At 37.8% G+C, this 19,481-nt stretch overlaps 1 protein-coding gene across 7 annotated transcripts in view; it reads right to left on the bottom strand.

Moving 5' to 3' along the window:
* Positions 1 to 18,528, bottom strand: part of LOC131253321 (uncharacterized) — a 41,230-nt gene extending 22,702 nt beyond the window's left edge. For 3 of the 7 annotated variants that reach the window (XR_009175086.1, XM_058254283.1, XM_058254282.1), the window contains exons 1-4: positions 16,501 to 18,512; positions 15,061 to 15,187; positions 14,881 to 14,969; positions 12,945 to 13,189 (exon numbers count right to left, since the gene is read on the bottom strand). Coding sequence is in view for 3 of the 7 variants with exons in the window: in XM_058254283.1 (XP_058110266.1) it covers positions 12,945 to 13,189; positions 14,881 to 14,969; positions 15,061 to 15,187; positions 16,501 to 18,288 (2,249 nt within the window). In the remaining 4 variants the exon portion in view is untranslated. Of the gene's footprint in view, positions 1 to 12,944; positions 13,190 to 14,880; positions 14,970 to 15,060; positions 15,188 to 16,500 lie in introns of all 7 variants that reach the window. The other 4 variants (XR_009175085.1, XR_009175084.1, XM_058254281.1 and 1 more) reach the window with 2 other exon arrangements.
* Between the last annotated feature and the right edge of the window lie 953 nt (positions 18,529 to 19,481).

Below are 19,481 nucleotides of genomic sequence, written 5' to 3'. Positions count from 1 at the left end.
AATAGTTCAAGCCATGGTGCAAATGTCATGCCAATCAGGTGATCTTAAGGATCCGATCAATAAAATGAAAATGGACAGTCAAGATTAACTGGAGAAACAAATAGGTCCAATCATCATCTTGAAACGTCTACTAGATAAGATCCCACTTTGTATTTCTTATGATTCTAAAGTAACACTTTGATTTGATGATTCTAACCATGTGTTTATGGCTAATAAAAAAGGATAGTTGTAACAAATTGGCCACATTCAAAGGGTTAGGATCATCTAAACAGCTTGCTTCTTGCACCATGGCTTGCCTCCTAGTTGTGTGAACAAATGAATAGTTCAGATTGATGATAGGTCACCCCATGTACCATTGAAAAGGTTTGGGGATGTTGTTACCATCCCCGTGAAGGTGGGGATGTTAGCAAAACCCTATCATTATTTATTTATTTATGCATAATTCAATTCAGGTCGAGTCCTAGTACGAGTTGAGATTAAACTTGAGCGCCTAATATGAAACTTTGGGAGAGTGATTTATCAAAGACAAAGGCATGAGAAGTACATATGAGAAAATCAGTTTGGTTTTGTGCTTGGGAGGTCTACCATGGAAGCTATTTTCCTACCTTGACAATTGATGGAGAAATATGGGGAGAGGAAGATCTCCACATGGCCTTTTTTTTACTTAGATAAAGAATACAATAGGGTCCATAGAGAGTTAATCTTGTGGGTGTTGGAAAAGAAAGGAGTTTCAATAGGATATATAGACATGATTAAGGAAATGTATGAGGAAGCAATGACAAATGTGAAAACCACCAGTGTAGAGATAAGTGAGTTCCCAATTACTGTAGGCTTGTACCAGGGGTCAGTATTGAGCCTATACATTTTCACATTGGTTATGGACGAGTTAATAAGGCATTTAAAGGGAAGGGAACCCACAGTGTATGTTATTTGCATATGACAATTTTCTTTGACAAGATGAGGGTGTAAACACAAAGCTAGATATATGAAGGGGTGCTTTAGAATCTAAAGGGTTTAACTTAGTCGGACTAAAACAAAGTACATGGAATGAATTTTAGTAACAATATGAATGAAACAAGGAATCAGTTAAGATTGGTGACCAAGAAGTTTCCCAAAAAGATCATTCCCGATGCCTCGGGTCAATAATACATGAAAGTGGAGGGATTGAGAAGTATGTTGCCCTTAGAATTCAAACTAGGTGGAAGAAATGGAGATGTGCCTCTAGAGCCTTATGTGACCATTGTGTGCCACTCAAATTGAAGGAAAATTTTATAGGAAAGCTATCATGCTTTATGGGACAAAATGTTGGGCAGTTAAGGAACACGGTCATAAGATGGGTGTAGCTGAAATGAGGATGTTGAGATGGATGGGTGGCAAGACAAGTAACGATATAATTAGAAATGAATGCATTTGAAGGAACTTACTAGTAGCACAAATAGGTATTAAGATGAGGGAAAGTAGACATTAGATGGTTTGGTCATGTGCCACAGAGACCAAGAACCACATTGATTACAAGGGAGTGAGTACAAGTTGAAGGCTCTAAAAGAGCAGGGGAAAAGCCTAAAAGGATGTTGATGCAGGCAGTGTTTGAGTTATCGGCGAGAAATCGATAATATCGCCGATAATTTCGGTGTCGCCAGTATGGCGACACCGAAACCTACTAATTTCGTTTCTCTTCCGAATGTTGCCGAAATTTCGGCGATTTTTGCAATAAAATAGGTTGTTGGAGATAAAGTCATTGTAGATACCTTACCACGAGAATTTTGGCGACAGTGTAAATTTGTAAAAATAAAAATAATAATAAAAAATAATAATCTTTCATTTTTAATTTTTTTTCAAGATTAGAGAAAAGTGTGTGTGATTTCCAGTACACGTAGAAGAGGATTGGTTGATCGCAAATAGTATTTGGTAGGCCAATCGTGAATCCATCGAAAGTTGTAGGCCCAAATTCCATAGATACAAAAAAAAAACCTCCAATTTCCCCTCTTTTTTTTCTTTTTTTTCTTTTTTTTTCCTTCGATTGGATAATATATTTCAAACACAATAGGGATTTCAGTAAATCTTCAGCGATTTTCTTATAGATTTTTGGTCGAGATTTGGCCAGGAGTATCGGGTTTTGAAATGGTGCGTTTGGAACCCTTTTTTCCCCCAAATTGCTTCCACTTTCGTTTTTAATGGGACGACGCTGGTGAAATCGAATTGCGTACTGAGTTACTCAGTACGCACTTATTGTATTGAGTAAACTCAATTGGGCCCACCTTGAATGTGTGTGATCTATCCACTCTGTCCATTCATGTTTCCATCCAATTTAAGGGGTTGATCCCAAAATTGAAGCTTATCGAAAGATTATGTGGATCCTACCACTGGAAATAGTGGGGATAATGATTTCCACCACTGAAACCTTTTTAGGCCCCGTAGTGATGTTTATTTGTCATACAAACTGTTAATAAGATCATAAATACATGGATGAAGTGAAAACACAAATATAAGCTTGATCCAAAACTTCTGTGGCCCTCAAGAACTTTTCCACGGCAGACGTTCACTTCAACTGTTTCCTATCGTGTGGTCCATTTGAACATTGGATATGCCTCATTTTTGGTCTCAAGTCCTAAAATTATCTTTAAAAATGGATGGATGGAGCGAATAAAGTATATAAATCATGGTGGACCTCAAAGAGTTTACTCAGTACACTAAGCGTAGTGAGTTACTCACTAGGCAATCTGCTTCCGACGCTGGTGGGATTTGCGACTATGGAATGGCCCACCTTTAATGCCCTATGGGCCACACTATAATATTATGTGCTTTATCTGCGCCGTCCATCTATTTTGTAAGGTCATTTAAGTGCATGAGCCTAAAAATGAGTCAGATCCACATTTCAGGTGGACCATACTAAAGGAAACAGTGGTGATTGAACGCTTACCATTAAAAACTTATTTGGGCCCACTGTAATTTTATTTTCCATCCAACTTATTCATTAGGTCACGTAGACTTGGATGAAGGGAAAACATAAATATCAGCTTGATCGAAAATTTTGTGGCCCCCAGGAAGTTTTTAATGGTGTCCATTTAATGACCATTGTTTCCTGTGGTGTGGTCCACCTGAGATTTGGATCTACCTCATTTTTTGGCTAATACCCTAAAATGATCTGAAAAAATTAACGTATGGCATGGATATACAATGAAATGCATCTAGGTGGGCCCACTGTCAGGGTCCGGCGCACCTCCTTGGTGCACAACTCGTCTCTAGTAAGAGATGGATTGTCTAGAAGCTTTCTTGGAACTTCCCGGCACAGGAGCGCAGAGCGCGGCTTAAGCTGCGACCCAAAACCATCCAAGTGGATGGGACCCTGACTATAGGGCCCACCTTGATGTATGAACTGTATATCCATGTCGTCTATCATTTTGGCCAGGTTATTGTAGGGCATGGTCCGAAAAATGAAGCAAATACCATGCCACAAGAAACAATGGCCATTGAATACTCACCATTTGTAACTTCCTAAGGTCCACTCTAGTGTTTATTGACCATCAAACCTACTGATAAGGTAACATAGACCTCGATGAAAGGAAAAAACAAATATCACCTTGAGCGAAAACTTTTGTGGTCCAAAATAGGTTTTTAATGGTGGCCATTCAATGACACCACTCTTTCATGTGGTGCAGTCCACCTGAAATTTGTATCTGCTTCAATTTTTGCACCATACCCTAAAATAGGCTGGCAAAGAAGATGGACATCATGGACATACAATACATATATTGAGGTGGGCCCTACCATTAGGTTCTGACGGTGGTCGCAGACTCGCAGCCACAATGCTCATTTCAACTTTCAAGGACAAAGTCTGGTTGACCAGAATTTTTAATAGCGATAAATTAGCATGCCTATTTGAAGATTTCTATCCTATATGCAGACATATTTTAACAATCTGAGCCGTTCTTCATCTTGAAAATTGAGTGGACTAATTACAAGTTACAACTTTAAATCCAAAATTCTTAATGAATGGATGATTCTATATATTTTTTTAAATAGCTGAGTACTTGCCCTCACACATGAAATCCTTTTGTGAGATCCGAGCCACTCACCAGATTGGACCCACTATGTAGATGCATTATGTCAAATGATAAGCCATTCTCATCAAGTAAGACAATTATATGAATTCCCACCAATCTGATGTCTCAAGTGGACCACCCCACATGAAATAGTGGTCACTGAATGCCCACCATTAAAAACTTATTTCAGCCCACAAAAGTTTGGAATGGATGCATAGATTGGATGGTTGGATTGATGCATTAGATGATTAGATGAATGGATTAGATGGTTGGACGTGATGGTTTGGATGGATGGTTGGATGGATAGTAGAATTTTGGTTATTATTGAAGTGATTTCTTACAGTAGCGCATGCTTTTAGGTTTTCATTAAATGAAAACTTATTATGTATGCATTCTTTTTATAATTTTTTTTATTCCTAAATATGCCAATATATGTATTTAGGCATCTCTTGAAGTTTCACTAAAAGATTCCAGCATTTTCTCCTTGTTTCCCCTGCATTTTTTGTTATCGGCGATAACGATATTATATCTTTATCTCTGGCCAACGAAACTTGTAACGATACCGACAACTCGAACACTGGATGCAGGTAGCAAGAAAGATTTGATGACCTGTAGTCTAACTAAAGATATGGCGAGGAATGGCGGAACCAGTGTTCAAAATATCGGTATCGTGTTACGTATAGCACCCTTGGGATATAGATACAAATCGGTTATTGCACGGGATATATCGTTTGTATCGAGTAATTTATTGCACATTTTGGAAAACATGGGGAAACATTGGGAAATTGGTTGAATTTTTCAATGAAACTTCAAGGATTGTTAAAAAAAACCTTAATATACACTTTTTAATCATAACATCTCAAAAAAGAAGTGCACATAATAGGTTTACTTTGTATAGGGTCCTAAGCTATGCGTTGTCTGATTGAACTAATGCAACTATATTCAAATTGAATGCACAACATTTAGAGTATATGCGATCAGTGTTCTCATGTGCGATCGCATCGCATATGCGACAATGGCATATGTGACCACTGCACCATAATATGCGATCGCATACAGCATATGCAATCGCATATTAGCCAACGGTCAGAAATCTGACCATTTTCTGACCGTTGGAATTTTTTTATTTTTTTTAAAACCTGATTTTTTTTCTCTATAAAAAGGGATTCTAGGCCCTCCTACATGCACTCAAAGCTCAATCTCTCTCTCTCTATATCTCTATTTTGCTCTCTTACACAATTCCAAGCCTCAAGCAAGCTCCACTCCTCCATCCATATTGCTTTCAACTTCAAGAATCAAGATTAAGATTGAAGTTTCAATCAAGGGACAAGTACATACATCCACAAGGATTCAAGAATCAAGATTCAAGAGACATTACAACTTACAAGACAACCAAGTTCTCCATCCGTTGAATTGAACTCTCTTTCTAGTTCTAATTTTTCCAACTTTCCAAGTTACACATAACACATACACACCCACCACTCTCTCTTTCTAGTTTCTAATCTATTATCTATCTCTCTTTCTATCTCATTTTCTCTTAAAGTTTCATAATATCCAAGTTCTAAGTTTTCTAACAACTTCTAACATTTTTTTTAGTTTGTTTGTTACTTTGTTACAAGTTACAAGTTAGTGTTGTGTAACTTGTGTTAGTGACTCAAGTCAAGGGTCAAGGACTCAAGGCAAAGGTGAAGAGAAGACAACTTAGACAAGAAGTGAAGATTAAACTTTGAAGAATTTGGAACCTCTTTTTAAATTTGTAATTGTAATTTTGTTTGTGTGTAACTCTCTCTCTCTCTCCCCTCTCTTTTCTACAAGTCTACAACTACAAGTGCAACTCAACTCTCTCTCTCTCTCTCTCTCTCTCTCTCTCTCTCTCTCTCTCTCTCTCTCTCTCTCTCCTTTTCTTTCCCCTCTTCTTCTCCCTGTCTACAAGTGTAACTCTCTCTCCCCCTCTATCTCCATTTCTTTTCCCTCTCCCTTTCTAGTTTCTACCAGTCTACTACTAGTGTAAGTGTGTAAGTGTTTGTGTGTGTGTGACTCTCTCTCTCTCTCTCTCTCTCTCTCTCTCTCTCTCTCTCTCTCTTAGTCTCTTACTTTACTTTAGTTTTTACTTTTTAGTTTTTAGTTTAATTTCTAGTTACTTTTTAATACTAGACTACTAGCAATCAATATTCAATACACACACCACTAATGTCTTCTTCCCAATCTTCCTCTTTGAAACCTAAGTCAAATGACTCTAGTTGGAAATATGGGCACTACCGTAGTGTTACGGAAAAGACTCACATAGTATATGAGTTATGTGGGTATGTGAGTTCCGATGGCATTATAAGGCACAAGCAACACCTTGCACATTTACCGGAGTCAAATACAAAAACATGCAACAAAATTACTCCAGAAATCCGAAGAGAGATCATGGAGTATATAGAAAAACAGTTAAGAAAGAGATGCGATAATGTCCTACGTCAGGAGGAATATTTGGAACAAGATGCATATGAAGATATAAACGTAGTTAATGTAGATGAAGCCAGTCCCACTCCCCCTACTTCGACAGGCCGGTCTAGACCACAAGTACAACCAACGGTTTTGAAGAGAGCCCGAGGGCATGGGCCCATGGATAGATGGTGTAGACCACACCCCGAGGATGTGATCGACCAAAGGGGTAGAGGGAATGGGTCGGCTCAAACAACTTTAGAGGACCGGTATAAACAAAAAGATAGGAAAACCACTATTCAATATATTGCTAAGTGGTTTTACCAAACCGGCATTGCTTTCAACATCGTTAAATCGAAAAGCTTCAAAGTAATGGTTGAGGCTATAAGTCAATTTAGACCTGAGCTTAAACCTCCTTCATATCATGAAATGAGGGAGACGTGCCTAAAAACGGAAGTTGAATATACACGATCCTTCATAACTGAATATAAGGAATCGTGGAAAACATATGGGTGTTCACTAATGGCTGATGGATGGACCGATAGATTCGGTCGGTCTCTCATTAACTTTTTGGTAAATTGTCCAGCTGGGATAATGTTCTTAAAGTCCGTGGATGCGTCGGGCCATTCACACACAGGAGAATATTTGTTTAACTTACTAGATAGTGTAGTTGAAGAAATAGGTGAGGAATATGTTATACAGGTAATTACAGATAACGCAGCCTCGTATGTAATAGTCGATCGTCTTCTTATGAAGAAGAGGTGACGTTTATTTTGGACCCCCTGTGCGGCCCATTGTGTTGATCTTATGTTAGAAGATATAGGTACATTATTTATAAATGTGATTGCTAGGACTAGAAGAATCACAGTCTTTATGAATAAACACGACCTTCTTCTCAGTCGAATGAGAAAACACATTGGCGGTAACTTGCTACATCCAACAGTCACCCGTTTTGCCACAGCCTTTTTAACACTATAAAGATTACATGCAAAGAAATCAGAACTTAGAAGCTTTGTAATGTCGGCCGATTTTACAAGTGGGCCTTGGTCAAAGAAGGCTAAAGAGAAACAGGTTCGACAAACAATCATTTCTCAAAGTTTTTGGACATAAGTGGTAAAGACGCTAAAAGCATCCGAGCCCTTAGTCACTGTATTGCGATTGGTGGACGGGGATGAGAAGCATGCAATGGGCTACATATATGATGCGTGGAGAGGGCGAAAAATAAGATCATGGACCATTTTAACTATAAAGACCGTGATTACAAGCCAATTTTAGATATTATAGATAGAAGATGGGGCAGCTAGATGTCATCCCTATTGTATTCGGCTGCTTACATCCTTAACCCGGCCTGTTTATTCGCTTTTGCTGATCTAGCAAAAGCACTAACTGTGCATATGGTTGGATTTATTGATGTCTTGGAAAGAATGATTCCAGATAAAGGAGAACAGGACAAGATCTCAACTTTGTTAGACTTCTACACAAAAAGTGAAGGGATATTCTCAAGGGATATCATAATAAGGCATCGGACAATGAAATTACCCAGTAAGTAGTGTACTACTATGAGTCTATGAATGTCAGTCTTAGTGTCTTGCAAATAGTTTTTCTACAAAGTCACTATAACCTATTTAAACTGTTTTTCTCAGCTGACTGGTGGGCTGCCTATGGAGTGGACCTGAACAGGAAGGATCCAGCTCTAAAGAAGCTGGCTATGAGGATTCTTGGACTCACATGTTCTGCCAGTGGTTGAGAGTGCAATTGGAGCATATTCGAGGTGGTAAGTTTAAACTATGTTTAGTATTGTAAACTTTAATTTTTTAATGTAAGGCCTAAGGTAAATTAATTACTTAATTGCTAATGTCAAATGCGCTTTCTTTCTTGCAGATTCATACCAAGAAAAGGAATCGCCTTGAGCAAAAAAAGCTCAACGACTTGGTTTTCGTTCAATACAATCAAAAATTGCGAGAACGATTCCAAACTAGAAAAGAAAAGCTCGGTTTCTTTGACCCTATCTGCTTAGATGAGTTGGATGTAGATAACGAGTGGCTCATAGAGACGGAGGACCCGGTATTTGCTGGAGAGGAGCTGACATGGGCACAAGTTGAAGATGCCACATACGGATCGACACCTGATGAAGGTAGTACCACTCGAAGGCAAAGGATGGGGGGAAACCGAGGGGCGAGTAGTAGCCGTCAAATCGTTGAAGAGATTGAGGAGATGGAAGAAGGAGATGGTGATAATGATGATCAAGCTGAAGATTATCCACCATTGGATGTTGATGAAGTATTAGTACGTACAAATGACGAAGAAACGGAAGAAGAAGAAGGTGTATGTGGAAGAAGGAGATGACTCGAATGATGATGGTGGTGGTGGTGGTGGTGGTAGACCTGGTGGTGATATGCCACAATGGCAACTAGATAAATGTATATAGTATATGATTAGATGAATAATAAATAAATAACTTCTTCATTTTGTTTACTAAGTATGTTGATGTTGATTATTGATGTATATGTAGTGTTGAATGTTTAAATTAATGTTGATATTTCATATTTGTTAAATGTTAACTATATTGTAGAATGTAGACTTGTTGATGAATAATGACTTAATATTTAATTCATTATGTAATTGGTTTTATTTTACTTAAATTAAATGTATTTCAAGGGCCAATGACATATAATAATTTATTTATTTTTTTCTTAATCTATCCCTATTTTTCTGATTTTTTAAAAAAATTTTTGAATAATGTTATAAAAAAAAAAAAATGTGCAACCGCATATGCGATTGTGCGATGGCATATGCGCACAGGCATATGCAGTCGCACATGATCGCATATGCGATTCGACAACATTGTATGTGATGATCATTTCATCAAACACTCCCAAATATTTCGAAATTAATCTCAATTGATAGCCAGTTGAAGGAAAATTTCGAAAAATATATATATTTTTTATAGATTTTTAATTAAAAATGATATTTATTTTTGGAAAATTGACAAGGACTTAACAAATCAGTAGATCAGCCCTCATACATGCTTGATTTCATGTTTGGAGTGCAACATTGCAAGCAATTTCAGAGAAATTGGGGAAATTTCGAAATTGCTCCATTTTTTTCCAAATTGGACCACCTACACTCAAATTTTGAAATTAGAGTGTATGTGATGATCATTTCATCAAATACTCCTAAATACTTCGAAATTAATCTCAATTGGCAGCTAGTTGAAGGAAAAAAATTTTTTTAAAAAAAAAAAAATGAAGAACCAATGGATATCAAAATCAAAGCTCCAACTCTATGATTTTTCATGCAAAACATGAAGAATCAATGGATGTGTAACCATTTGACACTGATTTAACATAATTTCAACAAAAAAAATAAAAATAAAATAAAATAAATGTAACAGAAATTGAAAATAATCACCAGATCGAACACGTGGGATATTTGGCACTACCTATGCATTTCGTATCGCACAGGTGGGATGCAAGATATATCGGCCGATATCGTCGATATTTAAAACATTGGGCGGAACAAGATTCACGTAGCTGGCCCCAATTTACTTGGGATAAGGCTCAGATGATGATGAAGAATAAGCTGTCCTACCTAGAGATTAAGCTACTCAATTGGTCATCTTTGAACCCCACAAAAAGAGTGAGAACTATAGGGCTGCCCACTTGGCAGAAGGGTCCTCTAGTGGCAAATCAAAGAAGAAGCACGACAAAAGGGGCAGTCAAAAAGATAATCCCAGGGATCGACCAAAAGGAAACCGGCGATATCAAAAACCACGTAGAGGAAATCAGGGTCAAGGCGGCAAAGAGTTAAAGAGTCCATGCTAGCATTGTAGCAAAGATCGGTCATTTTAAGAATAAGTACTTCACCCCTAAGAAGAAGCAGTTTGCCAAATCATCTACAGGCAATGTTTCTATCTCATCTATCCTTTTGAGTACTTTAATTGTGTTGTTGAAGTACTGGATCTATGATGTTTGCATTACTCTTCATGTGTTGATGAAGAGGGTAAAAAAGAACAATAGGTGAAGTGAGAGGAGCTACACTTGCAGATGTCAAAGCAGGGGAGCATCGCATTGCTACATTTTAGAAGTTGCTTGGAGCCATCCGGAGAATGTTTTGAGTCTTTGACTCGATGTTTTTCTTAGAAAATACTTTTAACTTTAAATGGTTTTAGTTTAGGCTTGATATTTGGCCATTCATTCAATGAAATGGTGTTTTGATTTGGATAATTGGTTTATTAATCCATGATTATTCACTTCGAGTTCTCCATTTGACTTTATGGCAACTGCTTAGTTTTCTTTATGGCATGTTATGTGATCCATTTTATGAGACATGTTTTTAATAACCAAATCGTTTCTTGTACATCTTATCGGCAAGTATCGAAGGTGGGATTGTATTGCTAACCAAACTTGGTTACGTGCCCAGAGATCATCTAATCATGATCTCTCTCATAGATACATTTAAAGAGTCTCAAGGTTTATTGAAGACTCTATTTTCCTATGACATGTAAATAATGAAAGTATCCATGATTGAAGGAAGTTATGACTTAACAATCGTAGGAAGGATTTTGTTTACTAAAGTCTTTAAGGTCCCTGGATCTCTGGAATTTGTTTGTGATCGATATCTCATTGTTTTTTAGAGTCGTTATATGAAATAATATGACGCTTTGTCTTGAAAAGGTTCTTTCCTGAGATTGTAAAATCTTTTATGCAATACATGGGTGTTTTAATTCAGTTTGGTATGCATGGCATCCTGGATCATAAAGAACCTTAGACATTCCATCATTTTTTCCTGACAAACTTTGATGTATCACAAGACATTTTATATGGTGTAAGCTGTGATGATGTTGGTTTTGGTCGTGGAGAAGTTGATGTTGGTCATGGTAGTGTGCATAATGATGAGAAAGATAAACAGTATTGTACTCACTATTGGCACACTCGTTATACAAGGGTATCATGTTAGGACTTGGTCACCTGGAAAAGGCTTATACAAATTGCTATGGAACTTCATGAGGGTGTGAGCAGTGTCTCATAGTCAGGTATCTCTGAGTGGCACTAACAAGTCACAATCAGAAGAAATTGCCGATCTCCATTATCGCATGGCTACTCTAGAAGGTGTCTTCCTACCATCAGACTAACTCTCACCAGTCAGGTATATATGCATCTGCCCAATTAGTGTTTCCATCCACTACGAGTGTGTCCTAGATCATTGATTTTCGTGCCTCAGTTCATATGATTGACACGAGCTCTCAATTTCAAACATATTCCTCTGTCTGCATCAAATTGTAGTGTCAACGTACTGAGGTAGGGTTTGCTTTGGCCCAAATTTAGATCTGGTCCAATCGGACTATCAAGCTAGCCCTCTTCAAATTTTTGATATTATTTGGCCAGGGGCCAGTCAACTAGCAACCCTATAACTGGTACCGTAAAGCTCTTCCATCTTGGCATCAGTCGCTACCTCTCTTGAGGCTTCTCAACTAGCAACAACCAATCAATATGCAAGTTGCTAGCAGACATCCCAGAAAATTCTTTAAAGTGATAATTTGATGAAGGTGCTCTTGATTCTTTCAATAATTTTACCCATTGAGGCCTTCCTTGTTACTCATATGCAAGTTCCAGTTCTTCCAAATTTCCAAATGAAGCGCAAAAGTTAGAACGCAGCAGAAAATTTGCCTGTTCTCTAAGAAAACCAACTCTCCAACTTTTGATGCCATCAATGAGGTGATGACGAATGCTAAACAAATATCAAATAGCTTAAGGAAATACCCCCAATTTCTCACTACACAATCAATAACAAGTGAACAACGAGTTGATGCCCTGATTCGCCATTCTTCACGAACATAAAGCAAATCTTCAGAGGCCTATACTCTCGATATTGGAGATGATTGAGTTTTAATCTTGTGATGGAGCCGATCATGGTTCATTGCCAACATAAAACCTAGCAGAGCTCAAAATTGAGCTGGAAGCCTCTGGTCACATCAATAGATCATTATGGTGCACCACCAATAAATGGGGCGCATGCTAGCACTAGTTGCAACCTAGATAGGACTATACAAGTGTATCTCAATTACAAATGCAACAACAAAAGAGAATCTCAATCCTCACATGATAGCAAGATTTAGAAAATGTCAATTATAACCCACAAATTCCTAGAAAAAGATATAGGCCAGTACAGCTGATATTAGTCATAAGAAAAATGAAGAGAAAATTCAATTAGAAAGAGCGAAAATCACTATTTAGATATCAAGCTTCACAAGTTGTATACTATTAAAGCCCAAAAAGAGAAACAAAGAAGAAGAAGAAGAAGAAGAAGAAGAAGAAGAAATGCAACTTCACAAATTTCATATGTAAAAACTAAAATGAAAAAAAATAAAATAAAAAAATCACATATATCTATGGCACAATACAATCGATAGTTTATCGCATTCTATATATAACATACCATTTATAAAGTATGGGAACAAGTAGGCCTCACCTTCTATTGAAAACAACATCTGTGGCAAGATCTCTCTGTGTACGAGCTTCAGTAACAGCAAGAAAGCATTCATGGAGTACACCGACTGCAACCCATAGTTTGCTATGATCCTCAACCATTGCCTCATTATCAAATGTACTGAAATATGGACTCTTTTCTCCCCATGATTTCAAAATAGTCCAAGATAAACCTCTCAAAGCTATTCGATTCGGTTTCCTCAAAAGTTCCTGGAGACCGGCAAATATCTACATAAAAGTATGCATTTTTTTATAAATAGTCATTATTAATCTTATTAATGAATAATACACTACATTCATCTAGCAAAGAATAAGAAAGATAACATAATTTCATTCACTTCAGAATTATACCCAGAAAAGCCCACAGACGAAAAGCAACCACTTCAAGATTCTTGGTGTTCTTCATATCTCATGTTCATCAAAAGCCAAACCTAAAGTTGTTGTCCAGAAATCTTGTTTATATTTCAAGGAATCCAAGTTGTACAGGGTGGGTTTCGAGATATTCTGGCTACCCTTATTTAACTCTTCTTTGTATTTATCCCTTCTTTATGAAATGCCATACCCTCTCTCTAGAACTAAAGGAGGCCATAATCATAAAATCATTTTAGTATGGCATGCACAATAAACACAGTTGGCTCTTCTTTGGCTAGTAGCAACGCACCAGCTGGTCCTGACCTGGATCAAGGAGCATTGTTGTCAGGTGGGCAGCCAGTTGTAAAATGTTTGTCGAGCAATCATTATTCGAGATGCCAAATCCAAATACCTTGGACTGGGAGAAGGGTTGTGGTGGTGATGATGATGAAGATGATCAATGTTTATAGTATTAGTATCGTTACATGTATCGATGACTGGGAATAGAGAAAAAAGTATCAATATCACCAATATTATTGCCAATATTTGGAGAAACATCGCTGACTGAGGTAAACATTGCGAAACATTGGAAAAAGGTATAATTTTCAGTGAAACTTTAGGAGATGTTAAAAGATATGTTTACAAATCAAAATATTGCAAAAAGCAATTTTATACATCCATTTTATAGGGGCCTAAACCATGTGCTATCAAAAAAGAAAGTAGTGCAATCATAACCAAAATGAATTCATATCATTGAAATACCATACAATGTTAGTAAAACATAAACAATTCATCGATCCACCCACACATACATATACGCATCCATGATCCATACATACATACATAAGCATATTCATTCACACAGCCTGATTTTGGGTTAGGCCATGTTGTCCGTTTGCACAGTCTGATGAATAGCCCAGACCTCGCACAGTACCACGTTGGTACTTATGCCACAGAGAGAACTCTCAATCTCATCCGAGTCCTATCGGCAAGGATCTTTGCTCCAAAAAAAACAATTGGTGAAGGGAAAGTTTGTGCTTCAGGATTAAGAAATTGATATATTATCCCCCCAAAAAATTCATAGTAAATCCATTTGTCATCAATATAATCAAAGCATTGTCTCAGCTATTTGGGTCCTCTTTAGGAATCCTGTTTCACCAGTCAAGCCTATACAAGGCCCTATCCTCGGTAAGTGAAAAAGACCTCAATCCCAAGTCCTTTTGTTTAATAGGTAAGCTGGGCTCGAACCCTAATGCTGGGCCAAGTCCTTTCAGGTCATCCTCCCATCTGCTTTTCAGGCCCTTCAACCCTGATCACTGCTTCCCACCTTACCAAAGCCATCTATGGTCTCTGTTGCACATGATTGAACGATCACAGTCAATTCTCCATCATTTTATCTCAAAGCCATTTAAATATGTAAAGATGAATATTCACAAAGCAAATACAGATCAATGAATCAACATAAACTAGCAATTATTAAGCGATTGATCAACAACTTACTGCCATGCATAGGAATCCAGTGCTAGAGTGAAAAAAAAAAAGGAAGAAGTGGTGAAACATAAACATACCATTGAACATTTTTTATTACAAAACCACTTTCCTTGTGGACGACTTTGTAGACTAGCCCCTCGTTTCCTTCTCAAGCATCCCACATGATCTAAAGTCAATTGGACAAAACCAAGCTTTAGAAAGTGTGATGTGCAGTTATACTACAATGGGGAAAGAATAGATATATAAATTAAACCCACATTTTCTCTCGCATTGATCACAATACCGGGCCGTTTGCATTGTGAACTGTTTACTGTCAGCATTGAATTCATGGCCACATATGCCACATCGACAAGACGGGCATGACCATTTTCCTTTAGGCACATCCTACATAAGCACAAAATAGACATGCATGTTACCAAGAATATAGAATAACATTTTATTCAATCTTAAAATTCTATATGGGTGTGTGCATGCATGTGCCTTTTAAAATTCAGGGAAGCGAAGAACCTCAAGAATTGGGGCTGGCAGAATGCTTGCCACCAAAATAATATTTTGTTACTTTCAAGTACTAATCGAAACAAACAAAATTATTTTTTGAGGGCAAAGTAAGGATTAGCTATAACTGATAACCAACCCACTTATATTCTGATTTTCCAAGCTGCCCCAGATGCTTGGTCAGTTCAATTAGAAGTCTCCCCACCAGTACTTCAACCCATAGGCTTGTTCGAAGTATCTCCAATATTATCAAAATATTTCCCATATTATCTCTATTTCCAGCTCGGCGATACCGATAACACTGGTAGCAATACCAGTAACACTGGTAGTATCAGAAATTTCAGGTATCAGAGATGTATCACCAATTTATCGCCAATATTTTCGATAGTGTAAATTCCAAGTGCCTCTTGTATTGCCAATGTATCACTAAAATTTTATACTATGTAAATAGCAGGCGTCGCTTGTATCGCTAGTGTATTGACAATATTTCAATATTAGCACAAATGTATCAATATCACCAAAAATCTGTTTATTCAAAAAATTCCATTTCAATTTTTTTATGGGTGCATGGTTGTATGCAGTGTTCAATTTGTTGATGATAGTATCGATAATATCACGATATTATTGTTATTGTAACATGGGCGATATTGAGACCACAATCTTTTGTTTCTTTTCCAGTTGTCAACAATTTCTCGGAAAAATATCATGTGTTGTCGATATTCTAAAATATCGATGCATGTTTGGATGGAAGGTTGAATGGTTGGATGGCTGGTTGGATGGATAGATGGGATGGTTGGACTGATTCCTTACAACAACACATGTTTTTTGGCCCCCATTAAATGAAAACTTATTATATATGTATTCTTTTTATAATTTTTTAGTTCCTAAATATGCAAATATGTGTATCTTAGCATCTCTTGAAGTTTCACTGAAATTTTCCAGAATTTTCCCCATGTTTCCCTCATTTCTGGTTATCGGCAATATTATGGGCAATATCGATATTGTTTCTGTATCCCCATCTAGTGAAACTTGTAGCGATACCGATACTTCGAACACTAGCCAATTGGTGTACTACCCAACTACATCTAAATTGTTAAAAAAGGAAGGGAAAAGGAAACGACATGCAGAAAGAAATTCCTAAAGAATAGTTTGTGTCAAAAGAACTTTCTACTAAGGGATGAAAAATGAGAGATGGAATGCACCTTCAGACCAACGCAGGTTAGATGAAATGAAGACGGGCAGTAATCGCATAATAGCAATTCACCACCATAGTGACAAAGAGAGCATATATCATCACTTTTGCAGTGAGAATAATCTCTCTTAGTTCGTTCATGTGCATCTAGTCTCACATCTTTAAGCTTTCTGCCACGTAAAATTTCCATTTGGCACTGTAACAGAGATCTGCCATCTTCTAAGAAAATATTGGCAGCTGGTCGGAGATTGGTACTGCCTGCATGAGACCCGAAGCCAATAAGACTGTACACCTTCTCACAACACTTGCACTTGATTCCTTCACGACTTACTCGTCCTTCTGCCATAACACGATGGTAATTTTCATGCTTGTAACATACCTTCTGCCTTGGCAATAGCACATCGTTATCCATCAGCCAAGAAAGAACAGTTCGAACCGTGTACCGGCTGGTAACTGATGCCACGACCTGTGCTACTCTTGTGCTTGATCGTAACACACGCGCTGAGTGACTTCTGTCTGCTTTATCACCTTGTGTGATAAGAGCACGGGAAGCCTTTCTCATTTTCAGCTTCCTAGAATCAGTGGAGCAATCTCTTGGATCTTTTATCTTTCTATTGCACAACATCTTGACAGCCAACCCTTCTTGTCTAGAACTTTCAACTTGTATCAAGGAACTAGATGGAAAACAAGCATTTAGTTGGGATTGAGGTACTAGAGGAGCAACAGAAGTTCCATCGTAATTTATCCTCTTCTGGCGTTTCCGAACTCCTCTGAGCTGTAATCTACCAAACCCAAGTTCCCTTAACTGTGACAAACAAGAAGTCTGTGTAGAATCCCTGCCTATCTGCCTGTCTAACAGCTGTACACAATCCACAGATTCAGGGAACGTGGTGGTGTTGACACAATCCATCCGTTCCTTGTGGATTGACAGCCCCTCATATCCCATGGTGGCAGAAATGTCTCCCATGGAGATTACAGCATCACTCTTAGCACTGCCTCGTTCCATCCATTCCTTGCAAGCTGTCAGAAGGGAAGGAAAGGTCTTGCCATCAGGCGAACCATAGCGTAACTCACGCCTTCCTTTTTTTGGTACATACCAGAACCGCCAGCCCTCGTACGAAAGGTGCTTCTTTGCTTTTAACCGTACTTGGTTAATATCTTCATTCAAGCCAGCCTGTCCATGTTTCCGCTTGCTTGATCCATATTGAGTATACTTTATTACTGCTTCAGGGAAGCATTCTCGCTCAAAAACAACGTCCCCTAGATCAGGAACCGCCAGACCTCCAGATTTGGTAGGGCCTATAGCTTGATTTCTTCGGCATGGGGGTGAAAAGTTACCTTCAGAACCTTGTTGCTCTCGAGCAAGAGAGGTTGGGTCAGGAAGAAATGTTACCGCTAATGGGGCACCAAATTTAAAGCCCAAGTGGTCACATATGCTTTGCTGGTCCTTCAAATCCATGCAGGCCTTACGAAGAGAGTAGTAGGATTTTCCATCAGGCGAAACATAACGAGTTCTCACACACCATCTATCTCGTTTAGACTCAATCTTCCAACCCATGAATGAAAGGTGCATCTTCACTTTTAATGCACTGCCTTGCTTAAGCTTGATATTGGTAATATCTTTACCATGGCCATTATGTGCACAATACTCTGTTATTGATTCAGGAGAGTACTCGGCTCTGGTAATTACCTCCCGCCACATGGGTTCCAAAGATTCTACTCCTCTCAAGGCATTACAAGACTCAACTTCCTTACATTCCACTGGGCGAAATGTAAATCTTACAACCCTTTTTGCCATTATCTAACACCCAACCCCGGCTAAACGGTTACTCATAGCTCCCAATCGTACCACTTGTCCTGATTTTGAATATAAATTGGCATGATCATTATCATACAAGGAAAGGAAATTCAATACTGTGTGAGAGCAAGCCCTTCCGATTTCAAACTTGAAAAGTTAACAATTACCCAAGAAGCCCCTCTTTGAGAAGCCAACTTTCTACCAGCCAATGTTATCATAATCATACGATTCACAATAAGAATCGTATGACTCATATTGTACTGTCTGGGTGTATAATTTGAATCGTGCCCCCAAATTGCAAATCTTAAATAATCATACAAATTGTACAATAATCACATCAAATCATACAATAATCTTAGACTGCGTAAACGGGCCCAAAAATTACTTTTTTATTCAATTTTTTCTTCTTCTTTTTACCATTTTTCTTATAAAACATGAAAATGGCATTCCCCTGTTAAAAATATCCACATTTTTTTCTTGAGAGAGAGAGAGAGGAAAGAGGAGATTTGGGATGTTGATATTCAAAAATCCAAAACAAAGAAATCAAGATATCTTTTTCTTCATTCAATGGGATCGAATGCTATTTCTTCTAACATGATTTTACACTCAAGAAATGTACAAAATTACTAAAGGACACTTATGTTTTTAAGGTAAATTTTCTGAAAGACAACAAAGGAAAAAAGACAAGAATCCTTCACATGATATGTATACCATATACATGTTCTCAATTGATAATATCATGATATGTATTACTTTTTTTGTACATGTTGATGGGAAATGGATGATTAGTGAGTTCTAATTGTTTCTGATTTTTTTTTTTATTATTATTAAAGGGAGCCAAAGGCAACCCAAAAGAAAACAAATCAAACAAAACCAAAAACTAGAAAACAAAAACAAGACCAAAGCCAACCATACAACCAAGAAAAAAGCAGAAAAACAAGACCATCTATGCAACTCAACAACCCCTACAACAAGAACAACACACCCAAAACCATCCTAGAACAGAGGAGATGACACTACTATCTAGAGGGAGGAGACTAAGCGCCCGATCGGAGACTTCACGGAGAATCCCAACTGACACCCTGGAAGAAGAGGAGGACATGTTCCTAAAGTAGCGAATGTTCCTTTCTCTCCAAATGGCCCAAAGTGTTGCCAACCCAACAAGGTGCCAAAGGGACTTTAGAGGATTGTCA

The sequence above is a fragment of the Magnolia sinica genome, chromosome 8 (assembly GCF_029962835.1).
Source record: "Magnolia sinica isolate HGM2019 chromosome 8, MsV1, whole genome shotgun sequence".
NCBI lineage: Eukaryota > Viridiplantae > Streptophyta > Magnoliopsida > Magnoliales > Magnoliaceae > Magnolia > Magnolia sinica.
The sequence above is the reverse complement of the archived record's forward strand: the minus strand, read 5'-3'. Positions and strand labels throughout refer to the sequence as shown.